Below are 22,006 nucleotides of genomic sequence, written 5' to 3' on the forward strand. Positions count from 1 at the left end.
TGATCATCCAGACCGTTCATCAATAATTTCTACCGTATGTAACCGATCATATGAATTTTAATTGGAAAGCAGGCGATTCCAAAACTCAGGCGGGCCACAGAACGTGACTTTGAAGGCTTTAGGCATGATTGTACATGGTGTGGCCCACATGAGTTTTGGATCGTCCAGATTTTTTTTCGAACTAGAAAGCATGGGTGGCTCAGATGATGAGCCGATTGGATGTCATGCAAACATCAAGGTGGGCCCCACAGACCACGCTGTAGAGTAAGCTTATTCTACGAACGGTAGTAGAGTAACTAGCCTCGGATACTGGGTTAGATCCGGAATGGGGATCTGAAACGATCTCGATCTTCAAGCGCCAATCAGAGTGGGCCACCCTCACAAGACGAATAGTTAACGAGCGGAAAGTTTACCAACTTTCTCGACGACGTGATGATGAATACGACTTCGTTGAAATGGCCCCACCAAAAACAGAGAGCCTCTGGAGGCGAGCCATGTGACCCATTCGTCAAATAGCACGGGAGTTCCGCTCGTTTGCAGCATGTTTTTATAAACAAGAAGAAGGTAAGAAGGGTAGTGGCAGGACTCATCAGCTTTCTCTGTTTCAGATCTAAGCAGAGATATCAATGGCATCTGCTCGTCCTTCTACTCGTTTCTCAGCCGTTAGGTCCCACACATTCTCTAATCGCAACCGTTCCATCTCAGGATTCCTCGATTTCACTACCAAATCCACCGCCAACTCCAATATCTTCTCCATCAGAACCGTCAGTTCTCGTCGTTCCAGACGAAGATCTTTCTCCGTGAGAAACGTCGCCAGCGACCAGAAACTGAAGGAATCCATCTCCGACGAAGGTTAAAAATCCAACCGATTCTCCTTCGCATTGGATTGTGCACTAATCTCTGCTCAGGATTTTAAAATGGGGAAATTTAAGCCCTTTTTGATCGTTGTTGCCTGTTTAATGAATGCAATCATTGGCTTTCTTATTTTGAAAATTTTCCCTTTTATTGGAATTTTTCATATTTTAGTGAGAATTCTAGTGTCGCTGGTTTTACTTTTTACTTTTTCTTTTTTCCATTTGCTGCATCGTTTTGATTTTGATTTTGATTTTTTGAAATATATGTTTTTTATTAGAGAACTTAGGCTTCTCTTAGATATTTTCCATTTGGACGGTTGCTTAAGGCTGCATTTGGATGCACGATTTAATTGATTTGCAAACGCTCGGTAGTCGGTCCATATTATTATCAATGAGGAAGTAGCCTTCAAACTGCATTTTGGTCCTTGTTTGTCTACTTGTAGAGTAGGATTTCGAATCCTGTTCTCCGTCCACATGCAAATGCAGCATGTCTGTGAGAGATCCGAGCACCTCACTATGCATGTGCTATGGTCCAAAAATTGTGTCTCCAGACATCAGGTGGATCAGAATTATATGTTGGTAAATCTTTTTAAATGCCCATTATTTGATAACATGACAGACTGTGATGAGTTCATACCCGCCACTCGGAAATTGTATAGGTGGCACAAACATAATTCAAATTAACCATCCAAATCATGGTACCCATTGTTGATTGGTTCTAATCTCAAAATAAGAATGATTGGATGATCTAATCGCTGATTAATGGGCATCAATTGTTGAATTTAGAACACTTTTGTTTATTTTAATAATAGTGATGGTTCTCTTCCTTCAATTGCTTCATTATGAATATGGTTTGAACATGATGCGTACATATAGAAACACAAACACACATGGATAGATAGAGCAGGGAAAGAGACACATCGTCATCATCGTAGCCTAGATATATGCACATAATCATCATCATAGCCTTCTCCTAGCTATTTGGGATCACCATCATAGCCTTTTATGCATCCAACTTATCTAAAAGGTTGGATCTCTGGAGAGTGTTAGTGTATAGTGTGTGTGTTTAGTGGCGTGTGTTTAGCGGCTCTTTTAATGTAAATGCATGTGCACACTTTCTTCTTTTCCCGCAGTGTACTATATGTTCTATTCTAATAAAACATTTTGTTAGGGCATGTTGGTTAACACAACATTTTTCAAACTCTCTTCTTTTCTCTTCTTCTTCTTCTTCTTCTCCTCTCTCTCTCTCTCTCTCTCTCTCTCTCTCTCTCTCTCTTCTCCTATTTTCTCTATACCTTAATCATCTAATCGTCTTCTACTTGGTATCAGAGCCTAGATTACGCTATTCCGCATCATATAAGTTGAGAGGCGACACGTCAACGTTGTATGGACGTATGGACCTAATTTGAGTTGAAAGTTTATGGGTTTGATAGATCTTGATTTTAGAAAATTTGTCATGATTTTTCGAGATTTTTTTAGACCTTTTATGGTGTTTTGGCTGAAATAGAAATATTCGAAAATCGGTCCCATAATAAGATTTTCTTCGATCTATCTCAAATCAATAAGTTTTTCTCTAGTTTCTTTGCTCAAGATGGACCAAAATCTTCATTCCAAGTTAACAATGGAGGATTTTTTAAGCTATGATTCGTGTTTGAGTGGGTTTACTCTCAAATGGACATGCGGCCAAGCCGTTTTTCACTTGTTTGAGTCAGATCTGACTGCTTTTATTGTTGTTTTGGAGGATTGCTTGTTGTTTGGGGTTTATTTCTCATTCCATTGAAGGATTGAGTGAGAGAGAGTTGTTTGAGTCAATTTTTCTTTATAAGAGTCCCCTATGGATGACAAAGGGCCCTCATCTTTTGGCATTGGCTCTCTTGAATCTAAACCCCATCAAATTACCTCCATTAAGTTGAATGTTGACAATTATCTTCAATGGGGCAATATGTAAAAGTGTTCTTGGGAGCTCATGAGAAGTTGTCGTATATTTTAGATGATCCTCCAAGCTTTACAAATGCCACCTACAAGTTTTGGACAAAGGAGAACTATCGAGTTATTGCATGGATGTTGAATGGTATAGATTCTTCAGTTAGCCATTCAGTGATGTTTTTTTCCTCGACTAAAAGCATTTGGGATAAACTTCATGATATGTTATTCGAGTTTCAAAAATTTTCACGGGTATTCTAACTTATTCAAGAAATTGGTCAGTTCCAACCAATGTTGTTGAATCGCATATGCGATCATGTGCGATCGCATATGCCTATGCGCATATGCGACCGCATATTATTTTTTTTTTCGAAATATATATATATATATATATATATATATATATATATATATATATATATATATATATATAAATAATATTATATGAAACCAAGGGGAGCTTTTTTAAGTTAACAAATAACTAATTTTACATATTTAAAATACATTTGAGAGAGAAAAAATCAATTAAATATATATATATATATATATATATATAATATTATATGAAACCAAGGGGAACTTTTTTAAGTTAACAAATAACTAATTTTACATATTTAAAATACATTTGAGAGAGAAAAAATCAATTAAACATCAAGTCATCGACATTCAACAGTATAGTTAACAAGACGTAACAACAAAATCAGCAGGCTATTTATTTATTATTGTAGAAAATCAACAAGCTATCTTCCTTGGAACTTAAAAGTGCTTGAATCTTGATCTTCCAACTTCCAAGAGAGAGAGAGAGAGAGAGAGAGAGAGAGAGAGAGAGAGAGAGAGAGCACTTGTAATTAAGAAATGTAAGAGAAGAAGAGAGTAAGAGAGTTTTTGAGTGAGAATATTGCAAATGGATGAGATTTGGAAGCCTTTTTGTAGGCAAAATGTTTTTTTTTTTTTTTTTTTTTTTTTGAAAAAAAAAAAAAAAAAAAAATTTAATGTGCCATGGCCAATATGCGATCGCATATGCCGTATGCGATCACATACATTGCATATGTGATCGCATATTTTTTGCATATGCCACATATGCGATCACATATGTGCCATGATCGCATATGTGGTCGCACATGACAACATTGATTTCAAGATCATTAAAAGATTATTATTCAACACTTCAAGGCATGTGGGATGAGCTGGACCTGTATCAGTCTATTTATTCTAAATGTAAAGACGATCATAAACATGCTCGTAAGCAGTGGGATGATACTTGCATCATGCGGTTCCTAGTCGAGGTGAACTCCGATTACCTTGATGTTCGGGATCAGGTTGTTGTAAAGGATTCTCTTCTTCCGATGATGATAATCTATGCCATGTGCCAGTGCACTACTGTCACCGCTCTTCCATCCCATTCATTTATGCCACCAGAGCATTCGATGCATCTTGCTGGCGATCAGGCTTCTCTTCTTTCTGGCCTCCGAGCACCACCCTTGAGTTCGGGTCGCACTTTTGGTTATGGTGGTTGTGGTAGAGGCCGCGAGAGAGATGTAGTTGAGGTGGTCGTAACCTTCATGGTTGTGGTGTACGAGGACGAGGATGTGATGGTTCCTGCATTTGTTCGTGTAAGGTGGAACTAATCACACTGTTGATTATTGCTGGCAGCTCCATGGTCATCTTACGTGTGCCACCGCTTTTGTTACTTCCACAACTGCTCCTGAGGGACAACTTCTACCCCGACAATTGAGCCGTTTTGTTTAGGGGAGTCTCTTATCATTTCTTGGGTTGCATATGATGCCCTGATGCAGCTTCATGTTCGTGATGTTCCTGAGCTTTCTCATGCAACTTTGACCCATTCAGGTACCGCTCTTCTCGTGTCTTCCTCTCCTACCTCTCGGGTCATAGACTTTGGAACATCCTCTCATATGACTGGTAAGTCACAACTCTTTTCCTCTTATTCTCCTTTTCCTCACTCTTAGTATGTCACTATTGCAGATAATACCCAAACTCTCATTTCTAGGATTGGTTCCATCTCTCTTTCTCCTTCCTTGCCATTGTCTTTAGTCTTGCGTGTGTCTCATTTTCCATTAAACTTATTGTCTGTTAGTTCTCTTACTAAATCATTGAATTGTTCCATTATCTTCTTCCATTCTCATTATCTGTTTTAGGATTCACAGACAAAGAGAGTGATTGGTGGGGGGCATGAGCGAGGAGGTGTTTTTCTTCTCAATAATACACCCGTTGCCGCTTCTAGTACCCTTTCTCTGGATCGAGAGTCCATGACACGGTGGCATTGCCGCTTAGGCCACCCTATTATTAGCTAGATTGAGACTTTTGTTTTTCTCCTTATCTGTCACCAAACCTTTATGCTGTGATATTTGTGAATTGTCTAAACATCACCGAGCTGTGTTTTCTCATAGCTTTTCTAGGAGGAAATCTCACCCTTTTGAACTTGTTCACTTGGGTCTGGGGATCAACTCTAGTTATCTGTCACTAAACCTTTATGCTATGATATTTGTGAATTGCTTAAACATTACCGTGCTATGTTTTCTCCTAGCTCTTTTGGGAGGAAACCTCACCCTTTTGAACTGGTTCACTCGGGTCTGGGGACTGGCCCCAGTTACCTCCACTTTTGGATTTAAATATTGTCACCTTTATTAATGATTATTCACGGGTGATGTGCTTATTCCTTTGAAATATAAGAGAAGTGTTTGGTGTGTTTAAAGTGTTTTATCATGAAGTTTGCACTCAGTTTTAATGTTCAATCAAAACCCTCCATTCATGATTTTTTTTTTTTTTGCTTGGGGGGGGGGGGGGGGGGTACATTCACTGCTTTTTTGTCATTCTTACATGAGCATGGTATTTTGTCTCAAACGTTGTGTCCTCACACACAACAGCAAAATGGTATCGTAGAACGAAAGAACCGCCATCTCCTTGAAGTTGCTCACACCGTTCTCCTCGGTGTGCCCTGACTTATACATTTTTAGGATGATGCCCTTCTAACCGCCACTTTCCTTATTAATCATATACCCTCATGTATCCTGTTTTACAATTCTTTATTTACTATACTGTATCCTCATGACAATCCCTTTCCTCTACCATCTAAAGTTTTTGGTTGCACATGCTTTGTTCAAATTTTAGATGGAAGTAATGAGAAACATAGCCCTAGGGCAACTAAATGTATATTCTTAGGGTACACTCAGAGTCAGAAAGGGTATAAATGTTATGACCCCTCGACTCGTAAGAAATATGTTTTTGCGAATGTAACCTTCTTCAAGGATGTTTCATTTTTCTCAGCTCAAGATCGATCTCTTTGTGATCCTTTTGCGAGCCAGGGGGAGCATAACTCTTATCCTCTTCCTCTTCCCACTAGTGATCACGGGGAAACTCCTCTCCCCTCCGTTCAACATTCTGTTGGTGATTTGGGTGACCCTAAGCCTTTGCGGGTGTTTCATTGTTGAGATAAATCTTCACACGCTCGGCCGTTCACCCTTCCACTCACTTTGGATGTTTGCTTAGGCGATTCTCCTACCTCGAGTTTGGATCTCCCATTGCCTTGTATAAAGGGTCACGATCTTACACTCAACACCCCATTAACAATTCGTTTCATAAGATCATCTTTCATCGTCCTTTCAGTCGTTTACAGCTTCCATTTTGTCACAGACCATTCCTCGGTCTCTCTCACATGCTCTTCAAAGTCTTGAGTGGACGAAGGCAGCGATGGAAGAAATGTCAGCTCTTCCTCCAGGGCACAAACTTGTTGGATGTCGATGGGTTTACGCGATCAAGTTCCTTCCAGATGGCTCCATTGATCGTTATAAAGCTCGTCTTGTTACTAGGGGCTATACGCAGACTCATGGCGTGGATTACTTCGAGATATTATCTCCGGTGGCTAAGCTTAATTCTGTTTGTGTCGTGATCTCCTTGGCCATCAATTTATCCTGACCCTTGTTTCAACTTGATGTTTAGAATGCATTCCTTCATGGGGACCTTGTAGAGGAAGTTTACATGCATCAACCTCCTGACTTTGTTGCTTCCCACAATCCTACGCTTGTATGTCAGTTAAAGAAGGCTATTTATGGACTCAAATAGTCCCCACATGCATGGTTCAAAAAAATTTAGTGAGGGTCTCATGGAGTTCGGCTTTGTTCGTAGTCATGTCAGTCATTCCCTCTTTATATGTTGTCGATCGACGGGTATCATGGTTCTCATTGTGTATATGGATGATATTGTTTTGTTCGGTAGTGATTCAGTTGGAATGGGGGATGTCAAAGAATTTCTGACGACCAAGTTTGAGATCAACTATGAGTTGAAGTTGGTTCCTCCTCATTCGGGGTGGTCTTGTCCCTACGAAAATATACGCTTGATCTTCTCATGGAGACGAGCATATTAGGATGCAAACTTGCTACCACCCTCGTGGATACTTCACAGAAGCTTCAGCCAGATGATGATGTTCTCATTTCTGATCCCGGGATGTATCGACGCCTTGTAGGCTGGCTCATTTACTTGACTATTAATCGCCCATATCTTTCCTTTGCGGTGGGCATTGTTAGCCAATTCATGCAAGCTTCCCGTTCTTCGCATCTCACAGCTACATACCGCATACTTCGGTATCTAAAATCAGCCCCGGGCCTTGGCCTTCGCTTTCATTCTCATGGTCATCTTCATCTTTTTGGCTATTCCGATGTTGATTGTACAGGTTGTACCTATGATCGCCGCTCTACGTTCAGCTTCTGTACCTTCCTAGGTGACAATCTTGTCATATGGAAGAGCAAGAAGCAACTGGTTGTTGCTCGATCCTCGGCTGAAGTAGAATATCGTGCTATGGCTCATGCGATGTGTGAGCTCCTGTGGCTTTGCACCCTTCTTGAAGAAGTTGGCTATTCTCCTTCAGCTCCTATTCCTCTTCATTGCGATAACCAAGCGGCCATCCATATTGCTCGTAACCCAATTTTACATGAGCGCACCAAACACATTTAGTTTGACTGTCACTTTATTCGGGAGAAAGTTGCTTCTAAGGAAATCATCACCCATTTTGTTCGATCCGGGGATCAGCTTGCTGATGTTCTGATAAAGTTTTTAAGTCGAGATGCTCTTCATCGTGCTCGTGACAAGTTGGGCATAATCAACATCTATGGTCCAACTTGAGGGGGAGTTTAGAGTGTTATTGTATGGTGTGTGTGTGTTTAGTAGCTCTTTTAATGTAAGTGCATACACACACTTTCTTCTTCTCTTATATGTTCTATTCTAATAAAACATAGTGTTAGGGCATGTTGGTCAACACAACATTTTTCAAACTCTCTTCTTTTCTCCTCTTCTCTATCACTCTTCTCCTCTTCTCTTCACACCCTCATCTAATCATCTTCTACTGGACCTATCATGAACATCACCCGGTGTAAAAATTGACCAAATCACTCATTAGGTTGGCCATGCTTGTACTTTCAATAAGATTGGCGACTTTTTGCATTGTTTTCTATGATGTTGCTGGCCTGATGATCAGATTCGCTTGATTTTTTTGTCAAGTTTTCTATATGATGGTGGATGTTGTACACAATTGATAGGCAGGAACTTATCTGCTTGTTGAATGGTAACTTATTGTCCAACAACTTGGTGGTTTGCTCAGATATTTCACCAATTCTCCATGATGGAGGATATGGTGGCGTGTAGATGTCTAGATGGTACACTTCTATCCGCGTGTGGACTTAGCAAATTTCTATGGGCTGATTCTAGTGGAATCGGACTCTAGGTTTCGTTAGCATATTATACGACGATATGTATAAAATATGTATTTAATGTGTTTTATAAGTAAGGTTCTATTGATATGCGTATTAAACTATATATGTATAAAATATGTATTAAATGTGTTTTATAAGTAAGGTTCTATTGATATGCGTATTAAACTATATATGTATAAAATATGTATTAAATGTGTTTTATAAGTAAGGTTCTATTGATATGCGTATTAAACTATATATTTTGAATTATACGTCATATGGCACTTTCTTCTTTCTAGTAAGACGCGTATTTGCTAACTATGGCCCTGTGTTTGGTAGTTACCCTCCAATTTCTAGAATTACATTGAAGCTAGTTTGTGCAATGAGCTTAACGAGTGAGGCTTGACTTGAATTTTCCAACTACCATCATCTCTAAAAATTCTTTGATTCTGTAGCTTCTAAATGGCCCACAATGTGCATTCTCCCTATAGGATTTTGCCTCTTGAATGGTCTACACATCCAACCCTAGAAGCTCCTCCACTATGTGCAAGAACACCTATGAGATGCCAAATAGTTTTAGTTCTACCAATTTTAGTGGCCAACAACTTCGTCAACACTTAAATCTTAAATTTTGGTTTCATTTTCAAATTGGCATGGATCTTTTCCTCCAACGGTTCACATACAATTAGATGTGCCTCTAAGTTATGGTTCAACTAGTGGGTAAGTGTCAACTTGTCATGTGTGTATGCATCCATCTTGTCTAAAAGGTTGGCTCTATCATGAAGATCATTTGGTGTAAAATCAGCCCGATCACTAATTAGGTCTGCCACACTTGTATATTGGATAGGATTGGTGACTTCACATTATTTTCTATGATGTTGCCTGCTTGATGAGTGGGCTTGATTTTTGTTAAGGTTTTCTATATGATGTTGAATGTTGTCCACAATTGTGAGGTAGGAATTTATCTGCTATCACGCCCCAAATCTGGTTCCCGGTGCCCATACGCCATAACTCGAATCTGGTGTTGTCAACCTCTGTAGAATCTCAATTCTGGCACTCAATGCTCATACACCAAGTCCCGAAGTCGGCGTTCCACAAGGAGGATTTCAAGGGAAACTTTAATAACCGAGCATAACTAAATAACTCCACAAGTAACATACATCTCCACTAAACAAGAGTGGATACAATGCTGATACAAGGGAAATACAAGATATCGCAAAGCGAAGATAGGGGAGTGGCTCCAGCATCACCAACTGGCAACTGCTACACTCTAACACATCCTGATAAAAAAAGAAGAAGCAAACACTCATGAGTTTCCATATGAAGCCCAGTAGAGTGCGTGTGTGTGCGCGCAATGCATATGATAGGTATATCAATCAACAATATCAGAGTAAGTAGCAAGATGGAAGGCTAATCATGCCCATGTCCATGAATGCAACCAGCAATACCGAGGCTATATGTATATGCCATGTGCAGGCTAACTGGGCTGAATGTCATATGCAACCATGTGATGCACATGTTGTTCACGATGTCTAATCCACATCTTAGTATGGTTCTCATCTGAAATCACTTGGGTCTAGTGCCAGTCAAGGCTCATACTTTGCGGCAATGAGGGCAAAGACCTCAACACCCGCCATGGTGGTGGAAGGCCCATATCCATGCCAAATCCCATCCAGCACGCCAGTAGTGGACCTACATCCAAGTTGGTCAGACGTAGCCTAATTTGCTCTCTACTCTCCGGACAGATGAGGCTAAACCCGCTTTCAACTGACCTTAACATGGTGGTAGATGCGGCCTACTGGTGTGCGGTACTCGGGCGCTCATGGTATTCACTCGGTCCAGACATTGGAGCATCCTACAACCCACATGATTTAGGGACATTCACCCAAGGACATCCTATGCGCTCTGTAACCACAACCAATTTCCGGTGTCCACAACCATAACCGCCAACCACGATGAATCTGTGGTGGCCACAACCTTGATGTCGCTAGGATGTGCATGCAATTGCATCATGCAAATGCATAAATGCATGAGTCCATCATCCGAGTCATGCAACCATGTCATGCAAACTGTGCATACATGCAGGGTGGCCCCATCTCGTATGGGTCCCCTGAAATGCCCGAAGCCGTAGGGACAACAATGCATATTGCCGGATATAGACAAGCCAAAACCATGTCATGTGTACCAACTACGGTCCACCACCGGGTGTACTCTACATGATCAAACCATCATTCACATGTCAAGCACATGATGCATATCATGTATGAATGATGCACAACATACAATCAACTATGCATATGGTGTGCATGTAGTGTCATATTAAGCATAAGGGCAATGCTCCATCAACCATAAGAGCAATGCTATAACAATCATAAGAGTTATGTAGTTATGCTACATCTAGCATAAAGTAAGTGCCGCATTAACCTAAAGGAAGTGCCATAGCAACACACATCACACCAACATAACCGTAACACCACTTTAAGCATAAAGGAAGTGCAATAGCTACACAAGCATAAACATCGTTCCAACATAATCGTAATGCCACTTTAAGCATAAAGGAAGTGCTGCATCAACACAAACATAACACAACACCAACTTGATAAGGTAAACACACCATTCACAAGAGGTGAGACCCACTTGAAAACCAAATCTAATGGGGCCTTGCAAAGCTACACTTGAGTGGGCTCTCACGACAACGGGCCCATTCCAAGCAAGCACACACGTAAGCGGCCTAATCATACTGCTAACAACATCCAAATGGGGTGGCAATCGAGGGTCCACAAGCGATTATGGTAGGCCCGAGACGGACATCAAAGTGGGCCTACAACTATTCCTAAACAAGGGCCAAGAGGGCGGCCCATAATCTAATATGAACGTGCCTAGATGGGCTCAACATAGGCAAAGTGTGGGACCTAAACGGCGGGCCCCCACAACTTTAAGGGTGGGTCCCATGGTGGACTACGTGGCTACAACACATAGATCAAAGCAGGCCCACAGCTTGAGTACAACACATACATCTAGGCGGGCCTAATGGTGTGGTTACAACACATATAACAAGGTAGGCCCATGGCGCGGATTCATCACATACACTACAGTAGGCCAATGGCATGACTACAAACATACATCAAGGTAGGCTATACGGCATGGCCCGCAACTCATACATTAAAGCGAGCCTACAATGCGGCCACATTACATACACTACAATAGGTCCAAGGAGATTCCAATGATGTCCATCATCTACCCCATTACTCTAGGGCACGTCCCACTAGATATGCCATACAAGTGGGCCCATGCCTTGATCTAGAAAACTGAAGGGCAGCGAGGTATAAAACACATACATCACGACGGACCCCACATCGTGGGACATATGCTGTGTGGACAGCATGCATGTGCACACTGTTCCCACAGCGGGGTCCATCGCTGTGGCCCCCACAATCACCTTGGCAACCCTTAGGAAGGTCGCAATGGTGGGCGTTCAGACTCCATGATTTTAGGCAGTGTGGTCCACCCGAGCTTTGGATCCGCTTTATTTTTAGGTCCATGCACTAAAATAAGCTGGCCAAATGGATGGACGGCTGGGATATGCAACACCTCAGTAAGGTGGGCCACAACAACGGGCCACATCTGCTGATCAGGGGTCCCACCTGCTGAATGGAAGGGCGTGGATAAAACATATACATCACAGGTAGGCCTTGCACGGATGGCTCAGATAAAACATATGCATCATGCTGTGGTCCACAGCAGGCCCCACATGCTAGGTAAACAGTCCAATAGCCAGTGGGCCCAGGATAGATTTCAATGGCAGGCGTTCAATTAAAACTGTTCCTGTTGGTGTGGTCTAGCTGAGCTTCTGATCTGCTACATTTCTGGGCCGGACAAAAGGATGGACGGTGTGGATTTTTTATGGGCCCCACAACATGGTGGGCCCACTCCCAAATGAGATGGAAAAACAAATGGATAGGGTGGATTGTCACGGACATCTCTCTGGACCCTAGGAAGGTTTCAACGTTGGATGTTTTTGTCCCCACGGTGGGGCCCACAGAGCTTTGGATCCAACTGATATTTGTGTATTCCTTTCATCCATGTCTCTGTGACCTTATGTACAGGTTTGTGACAAATAAACATCACGGTGGGGCCCCCACATGTGTTGCTTTTAGCGTTGGATGTTCAATCTCCTCTTTTCACAAAGGTGGGACCCACATCAGATCTGGATCAAGCTTATATTGTGTGGGCCTTTTATCCAGGTCCCTGTAACCTTATCAACAGGTTAGACAACAAACAACATGGTGGGCCCCAGCCAGTGTTTTAGGTGTCGAGGATATCAGCCGATATATCCCATGATATATCTCATATCCCACCTGTGCGATATGAAACGCACAATTAGCGGGATATATCCCACATGTTCGATCTGGTGAGAATTTTTTATCCTTTTTTTCCCCCCTATAATCATGGTAAATCAATGTCAAATTGTTACAAATCCATGATTTTTCATAAAACATGAAATATCATGGATTGGGAGCTTCAATTCCAAGATTTGGAGGAGATGGGCCGAGTTACGGAAAATTGACAAAAATAAAAAAAATTCTCAATTTCTAGCAAATTGGTTGCAATCTTTGTGTCCAAACATAAAATCAAACATGTATGTAACTTGATCTAGTGATTCTTCTTTCGCTTTTGAATCATTGCTTGTGTTTCCTCATGTCTTCTTACATTTATAAATTATATGAATATACTTGCATCAATTTAGTTAGACAATGCATAGATTAGGAGTTTAGGACCCCATATAAAGAAAACTTATCATGTGCACTTGTTTTTTGTAATGTTTTGATTTATAAGTGTGTATTGGTGTCTTTTTTTTTTTTTTTTTTTAAACACGTTAAAGTTTCATTGAAAAATTCCACCAACTTCCCAATGTTTCCACATGTTTCCAACAATAGTGATACATTATGCGATACAACCGATATATCCCATGTGATAACCGATACGTATCCGTATCCCAATGGTGCGATACATAACGTGATACCGATATTTCGAACACTGGCCCCAACAAGGTTTCAACAATGGGAAATTCAATCTCCATTGCTTTCAATGGTCCACCCGGGATTTGGATCTGTTGGATCGGGTGGGGCCCACAATAGTTTTGGATCAAGGTGGTATTTGTGTGGACCCCTCGTCCAAGTCATATTTGACCAGATCAACAGGTTGAATGGCAAATAAACAACACGATGGGCCACACAACATGGGATGCACGCTAGTGGTCCACCTGGGTGGGCCGAGAGAGAGAGAGAGAGAGAGAGAGAGAGAGAGAGAGAGAGAGAGAGAGAGAGATGTGGGCCTCCACCACTACGAGGGCCGCGCCAAAATACAAACAGTAATGTGGGCCGTACACGCTGGATAGGGTGGGTCCCACCCTTGCACACGGGTAAACGACGAGGATATATAATGCATACATCATGGTTGGGACCCACATAAGTGGCCCCACCACTAGATCTCATACGCACATCATGAAAGGGCTACATGGCCCAAAAAAAGTTTGATCCAAGGTGCTACTGCATCGTCCACATGTTCTAGATTTGCATGGACCGTGGGACTCGCTAGATGACCTAAAAGAGGCATGGACAGTGGCCCCTAAACCTCACAAGTCAAAGGTGGGGTCCACCTCCTTCACTCTCCAAACAAACACAAGCAAAAGAAAGAGAGAACATGAGTGACAATATTAAATGCACTCACCAAGGTAAAAACATCAAGATCTTTGGGGTCTTCCCCAAGGTTCAAAGTTTGGGTTGGGGTCTCCATTAATGGAGGTTCCAAGCTCCAAACTCCACACTCCTTCCTCTCTTACTTTCTTCTCTCTTTTTTTCTTTTTTCTTTTCCTTTTCTTTTCCTTTTCTTTTCCTTCTTGCTCATTTGAAATGCTCCATACGTAGGAGTGTTGTGCAATGGGGGGAAATGGGAGAGAGAAAGAAGTGTAGAGATTTGGGGGGCATAAGGGTAATCTCACATGGGGTGTTGGGGGTTGTGTGCAGGGGTAGAGAAAGGAGGGGCATTTGGTAGGAAAATGTGCATGGGGAGAGGGAAAAGGGGTTTGCTTGACTTTGGGGTAGTCCTTGTGTGGGGGAATGGGAGAACATAGGGGTAGTTTAGGTAATGTAGTGGCATTGTAGGTTATTAGAATGGGGGTACTTTGGTCTTTTGGCTTAGCACTTGAATGATGGTTTTTTGGAAAAAGAAAAAGGCTATGGGGTTAGTTGTTGTAATTTAACATGGGGTAGGATTCTTGTGTAAAACAGTGATTTCTCGGGATAAGCGTGCCTCGGGAAATGCGTTCACACATTGGGATGCACGCCACATCTCAATTTACTCTCAGGTCCAATCTTTCAATCCGGGTATTGCAACGGGGCGTGCCTCATGGCGTTGCGATCGCAGCGCCGGTGCAGTCGCTGCAGTAGAGTTCTCGGGTCAATCTGACACATTTACAAGGTGCGATCAATGATCGATGATCTGGTCGATCCCCGGGTATGTTGGCGTCAGAAACATGCGTATGGAAGGTTCCAACGGAACATGGGTCTCACACGCTATTTGGTCATTTACTGTCCAACTAGTTTTGTATGTGAGCATCTTGCTGTGTCTATGTGTGTGTGTGTGTGTGTGGTGTACCCTGAAGGATTTATCTTTGTTATCTTACACATCTTCTGTCCATTCTCTTGATATTTTGGTTAAATACCATAGAAAATACTGATGCGGCTATGATGATTATAGCCAATCTGCGTCTACAACTTACAGCCACATCAATGATTGTCTAACGCTATACCCATATATTTTCCTTCGAGGAACAAATCAAACCCTAAATTTCCGTAGTTTTTGGCATATACAAAGATGCATAATTCAAGTGTCCATCAATAGATGTGCATCTTATACACACATTAATATATACTTGCATATGCATGAATGCGCAAATGCATATAAAATACAGGCATGCAAATGAAATCACAAACATATATTCTTGCATGTTATTTTTCTGACAACCATTGAAATTGTTATCAGGTGCTCAACATGCTTTGGATTCCTTCACACCAGATTCTGCATCTATCGCGTCGAGTATCAAATACCATGCAGAATTCACACCATCATTCTCTCCAGAGCATTTCAACCTCCCTAAGGCTTATTTTGCTACTGCCGAAAGCGTTCGTGATTCTCTTATCATTAATTGGAACGAGACATATGATTATTATGAAAAGATAAATGTGAAACAGGCGTATTATCTGTCCATGGAATTTCTACAGGTCATTGAGGATTTCTTATTTGACTATTGAATGTTGAATTCACATAGATGAAACTTGTAGTCCTAGTCGATGATTGATTGTTTTTGTGGAGCATTGCAGGGGAGAGCATTGTTAAATGCAATTGGTAATTTAGAGCTCACTGGTGCTTATGCAGAGGCTTTGAGCAAACTTGGACATAATCTAGAGAACGTAGTGAGGCAGGTCAGATTATGGTAGATTTTGTTCCTTAAATAATGCTTGGACTAGTGAGATTGGTCAGTTTATTCAAACCCTCGTGTGCAGAGATGTTTTTGAGCAACATCAGGTTACTAAGATTTGAATGAAACCACATTTTTATCTAGTCTCTTTTTGGGTCAAGCCCATACCTCTATGGAAGACGGTGTGTTTCAATGTTGAGGTTTGGGTTCAAGCCCAATTTACCTATCAAGAAAAAAAAAAAAACTTGGGGTTTTGTTTTATATATTGACTTGCTATTCCATAATTTCTCAGATGACTTATACATAGAAGAACTCATATATCATTGATCAAGAGATCTGATCTCATTGATTTATTGATAAATAGGAACCAGATGCTGCACTTGGAAATGGAGGTCTTGGAAGGCTGGCTTCTTGTTTTTTGGATTCTCTAGCAACATTAAATTATCCTGCATGGGGTTATGGGCTTAGATACAAATATGGTTTGTTTCGCCAAACTATTACAAAAGATGGCCAGGAGGAGGTTGCAGAAAGTTGGCTTGAGGTGTGCCTTATTTATGTTCGCTTTTGTTCATTTTATCTAATTTAATATGAAATATGGGTTTTTATATTAAGGTACATCAGCTACTTTATACCTTTTATAACTTCGATGGTGGTGCATATTTTATGGTGTTAAGTGTCAAGAATGTATCTAAGTGCATTCGTATTGTTATGGTTTTCGTCTATTGATAATACACTATCTTCTTGCAGATGGGGAATCCCTGGGAAATTTTGAGAAATGATATCACATATCCTGTGAAATTTTATGGTAAGGTTGTCTCAGGATCAGATGGAAAGAAACATTGGGTTGGTGGTGAAAATATAAAGGCCGTCGCATATGATGTTCCGATACCAGGATATAAAACTAAAACCACAATTAACCTTCGCCTCTGGGCAACAAAAGTTCCCTCACAAGATTTTGATTTACAATCTTTCAATGCTGGAGAGCATGCCAAAGCATATGAGGCCCAAGCAAATGCTGAAAAGGTTTGATGCTGACTTATTCATAAGTCATAACATGTTTGAATTGCTGCATCCTTTACAGGTCTAGATCATTATTGTAGCTATTTTTGTTACAATTAGTTATCTTCATTCTTCCCCATTTACTAACTGCAACTATTTTTGGTTGCTTTCCTATTTTTGTGGAGTTTTAGTTTTTTTTTTCTGCTTTGTTTTGTTTTTCTTCTAGCTACAAGTTGGAGTATTGGATGTTCCCTTATGACATACGATTCCTTTAATATGATAAATTCTTGGGCAAATTACGGAAGAACCCTATTTTTGAATGAATTGGCTTGGTTGTGCTTGAATTTCCTAGACCAGAAGACCACTATAGAAAATGAATGTAGTTCCCCTAAATAGTGGTAATATTTTTTTCTGATTATTCCTGTTTTAGTTTTTAATTAAGACTAGTTAGTTGTGACGAGGCATAGATGATGATGGTGAATTGATGATGCCAAGGTCCCATTTGGATGACAAGGCAAAAATTAGTTTACAAAACCTCCATTTTATGGAAATTTAGTTTTGGAAATGTAGTTTCTAAGCACTCATTTTATCCTAGAAATGTTATATGGATGAATGTCAGTTTTGTCTTTTCTTATAATTGCTTGGATGTCAATGTTTGAAACATTGTCTATCCGCTAATAAATAACAATGTATAAGTCTAGTCCCCTTGATGAATAAATGTGGCTATCCCTTGGATTAAAAAAACCCTAGTGGATGGGTTGGATGTTGCATTCACACGATAGGTTGGAAGTTATCCACTGGGTGGAAGTGAGTAGTGGTCCAATTGTAACTTATCATAGTGTCGACATGTGTGGGCCCAATGTGATGTGTGCATGACATCTGTTCCATCAATTAGGTGCGCCACCTCAAGTTTACCCTACAGCCCAAAAATCAAGCCAATCAGACACCAAGCAGGCCACCTCTAGTTTACTGTTTACCCTACAACCCAAAAATGAAGCCAATCAGACACCAAGTGGGCCAACTTGAGGTAAGAACATAAAATCATGACTAAAACCTCTAAATTCTTTTGGTGTGACCCACCGGAGTTTGGAATGGCCTAATTTTATTTAATGGGTTCCTTCATCCTAGGGGCTCTTGAAGAATACGTTGGATGGCATATACACAACATGGTGGGCCCCACAATTGTTTGGAAGGTTTTATTGGTTGGGCGTACCCTCCCAATTGTTCCTTGTGGTGTGGCCCACCTGAGTTTCCAATCAGGCTAATGTTGGCTTCATGGCCTATCATTGAAGAGTGCACCTCATGGATGGGGTGTGTTTGATGCACACATCAGTGGGTCCCACAGAGTTTGATAATGTACCTACCTTCATGTGGATGTTAGCCATGTCCCCAAAGCTTTTAAGGGGGATTCCTAATCATCAATTGGGATTCATTCAATAGTAGCATTGGGAGAAAGCCATGGTGCAAGAATCCCACCCCATGGTGCAAGAATCCCACCCCATGGTGCAAGAATCACATCGATCAGATGATCATAACTCTATGAATGATGTCAATTTGTTCTAACCAACTGTTTTTTACGATTCATAGATCGCATGGTTAGAATCATGAAGCGAAAGTGCAACTTTGGAATCATAAGCAATGCAAAGTGGGATCTATCAAATAGATAGTTCAAGATGATGATTGAACCTATTTTGTTTCTCTTCTCAATCTTGACAGTGCATTTTCCATGCTATTGGTCGGATGCTTACGATCATCCTGTTAGGATGATTTTTGCACTATGGCTTGTCCCTAATCGTACTAATGCGCAGTTCGGATTGAGGATTGGGCATCCCACGTCACTTGAAAGCTTTGTGTGTGTGCGTACATGCGTGTGTTCTGATTTTGGAGAAAACATGGTATGCCTTTGGGAATTTTGGGGTGTTGAGGCCCTTTTCTTCCATCTAGTCTTGTTTCTCATCTCCTAGTGCAATCAATACCTGCATGTGATCTTGTAAGTGCTAGCAGTTCCATTTTAAAATTTTGGAGTTTAATCTTTTGATGATGGAATATAGTTTTGTGGCTGGAGCATAGTTCATAGTTGTTGTGACCTTGAAATACTTGCACGAAATCAAGAACAGTTTGCTGGAATTATTTGTTGCTGAAATACTTGCTGAATTTTATTTTATGGTTGCTGGAAATTGTGAGTATTTGGTGCTTATGGTGAAAATCCAGCAAATATTCTTATATTCTGTGCTGGAAACTTGGAATTAAGGTGGAACCTACCTAATGTAATTGTGCCTATCCCTATACATTGGAATCACATTGCTATCAGTTGTCTTGCTAAACCTAGATAGGATCCTACATCGAAGGTCTTGATTAACCAAAAATATAATAACAAAAACTCCATCATTTAGGGGCACTATTATTCATGCATCCTCAGTGTGCTTGTCATGCATGCTAAGTGTGCTTGCCTGGCACTGCATGCTCTAGACATCAATTGATCTCAAATTCCCCTTTGTTGGTGGCAGAAATAATTGTTTCAAGGTGTTGCGTGCAGCCTGACTGTGTAAGCATATGAGGCATGTTGGTAATCATGTATTGTTGTGTTTACCATTCAAATCCTCATCATCATCCAAAAGCCTTATCCCAGCTAACTGGGATTGGATAGATGAGGTGGTAAAAAGTTGTGGCAGAAGTTTGATGCCGGCTGCCAACCCGATGCAACCCTCCAGCCGGGCTTGGGATCAGCAATAAGAGTATTAAACTCTGACTGGCAGAGTTGGGTTTGCAATTCAAATACATAAATAAGATGAAATAAAGTATCATTGGGTTCCCTGCTATTTTGTGCTGCCAACTACTTGAGCACGACCTTTCTTGTGTATGGGTGTTTCATACCCTGCTTTGCTTGCTTGCCCTTTGGGTTGTGCTGGTAAAGTTATGCTGGGGTCCGATGCAAGGTGGGACTGTGTTGGCATACAACTATGGGTGGTGTCAATGCGAGCCTCAACCATGACCAGTTCCAAGAGCCTGGGTAAAAGAGGATGGTTGATGTCTCGTGGGCAGCCGATTATAAAACATTTCGCCAATCTACCGTGTAAAAGCCAACCCCAAATTGCTGGGAGAAAGGCTAAGATGATAATGATGATGAAGACTACGGTCAATTTGTTTGAGACAAATGGGGTTCCAAATGAATTTATTGCTCACTATATTTCATTCTATATCAGATCTGCTACATACTATACCCTGGAGATGACTCAATGGAAGGAAAGACTCTTCGTCTAAAGCAACAATATACCTTATGCTCTGCTTCTCTTCAAGATATTATTGCACGTTTTGAGAAGAGATCTGGAAAATTGGTCAATTGGGATGAATTTCCTACAAAAGTTGCAGTGCAAATGAATGATACCCACCCAACACTGTGTATTCCAGAGCTCATCAGAATATTGATTGATGTGAAAGGGTTGAGCTGGAAGGAAGCTTGGACCATTACCCAAAGGTACTTCCCTTTTGGTTGGTTTATGTTCATATGTAGATGCAAGCATGCACTGCATTTATAACCATTCAGATGAATTCGTACTGTTCTTTTAACTTATTTCTAAGGGGATATAGCTAAGTTTGCATCTGGAACATGTACGTGCAACGTAACTAGTGCAGGAACATATTAGTAATGCAGATGAGGGTGGTTTATCGCTTGAACAAGAAGGATGGGATATGTTTGAATGGAAAACTCTGGGATGTAATGAGCTGTTGATGCAATGAGCATTATTAATTTCTCACATGTGCTTGTGCACCCACATGTGCATATCTTTTGCAGTTATTTCTGCATTTGAGTTGTCCAAATCTTGGATTTGCTTTTATTGGCAACATTTTGAATTTCTTTATTAGAAGGGTATTTGCTTAATATTAATTACATGAGTCCTTGTGCTGTTAGATTCATCACACAAATTTGGATTCAAGCTGCCGTTGTTTATGTTTGCTTATCCTTCTGTAATATCTCTGCCAGAACTGTTGCTTATACAAACCACACAGTTCTTCCCGAGGCACTGGAAAAATGGAGTTTTGAGCTGATGCAGAAGCTGCTTCCTAGACATGTTGAGATCATTGAAATGATTGACGAGGAGGTACTGTCAGGAGGATGAATACAACAATTAGCAGATTCATATCAATATCACTGAGTTTTCCTCTGTGGAAGTTAACATGTTGAAGTCTTTCTGATTTTATTTGTTTGATATTTGAACCAGCTGATTCACAACATAGTTTCGGAGTATGGCACTGCAGATCTTGATTTGTTATCGGAAAAACTGAAAGAAATGAGAATCCTGGAGAATTTTGAGTTACCTGATTACTTCGTACCATTACTTGTCAAACCAAAGGAAACTGCTGCTGCTGATTTGGATGATGAAGTTGGGCCTGAGGAAAAAGAAGTTGAACCAGAGGAGAAAGTAGTTGAAACAGAGGAAAAAGAAGTTGAACCAGAGGAAAATGAAGTAAAAGCTGTGGAAAAGGATCCAATCGATGATGAACCGGCGTTGTTTGAGCCAGATCCGAAACTGCCAAAACTTGTTCGAATGGCTAATCTCTGTGTTGTTTCTGGCCATGCGGTAAATGGGGTTGCTGAGATTCATAGTGAGATTGTAAAAGAGGAAGTCTTCAACAGCTTCTACCAGGTAATTGTCAAGCCAATGTGTTGTGAGATAAATTATTTTAGTCATCCCAGGTCATGCAATTGCAGGTCCATGCTTTTGCATACAAATGAAGTACTTTTGGGATCCATTTTCCTCATGTCACGGGACTAGACACTTATGATTGTGTTTCTTGTTTTTGGTGCATTTCTCTTTTGCAGTTGTGGCCTGAGAAATTTCAGAATAAAACAAATGGGGTGACTCCTAGACGGTGGATCAGGTTTTGCAATCCTGATCTTAGTAAAATCATAACTAAGTGGATTGGTACGGAGAACTGGGTTCTAGACACTGATAAGCTGGCAGAACTTAGAAAGGTAATGTAGCTGTGATTGGTTTTATCTTTTGTAAGTTGTTTTGATTTTGACAATCACATTTCTTTCCATTCCT

At 40.8% G+C, this 22,006-nt stretch overlaps 1 protein-coding gene across 2 annotated transcripts in view; it reads left to right on the forward strand.

The window, feature by feature from the left end:
- The first annotated feature begins 499 nt into the window (after positions 1–499).
- LOC131229045 (alpha-1,4 glucan phosphorylase L isozyme, chloroplastic/amyloplastic) overlaps positions 500–22,006 on the forward strand; it is a 92,255-nt gene continuing 70,748 nt past the window's right edge. Inside the window, exons 1-9 of one of the 2 annotated variants that reach the window (XR_009163143.1) lie at positions 500–852; positions 15,524–15,762; positions 15,862–15,963; positions 16,324–16,500; positions 16,707–16,982; positions 20,162–20,433; positions 20,941–21,058; positions 21,179–21,604; positions 21,781–21,933. Coding sequence is in view for 1 of the 2 variants with exons in the window: in XM_058224906.1 (XP_058080889.1) it covers positions 627–852; positions 15,524–15,762; positions 15,862–15,963; positions 16,324–16,500; positions 16,707–16,982; positions 20,162–20,433; positions 20,941–21,058; positions 21,179–21,604; positions 21,781–21,933 (1,989 nt within the window). In the remaining variant the exon portion in view is untranslated. The remainder of the gene's footprint in view (positions 853–15,523; positions 15,763–15,861; positions 15,964–16,323; positions 16,501–16,706; positions 16,983–20,161; positions 20,434–20,940; positions 21,059–21,178; positions 21,605–21,780; positions 21,934–22,006) is intronic. The other variant, XM_058224906.1, reaches the window with a different exon arrangement.

This window comes from Magnolia sinica, chromosome 16 (genome assembly GCF_029962835.1).
Source record: "Magnolia sinica isolate HGM2019 chromosome 16, MsV1, whole genome shotgun sequence".
NCBI lineage: Eukaryota > Viridiplantae > Streptophyta > Magnoliopsida > Magnoliales > Magnoliaceae > Magnolia > Magnolia sinica.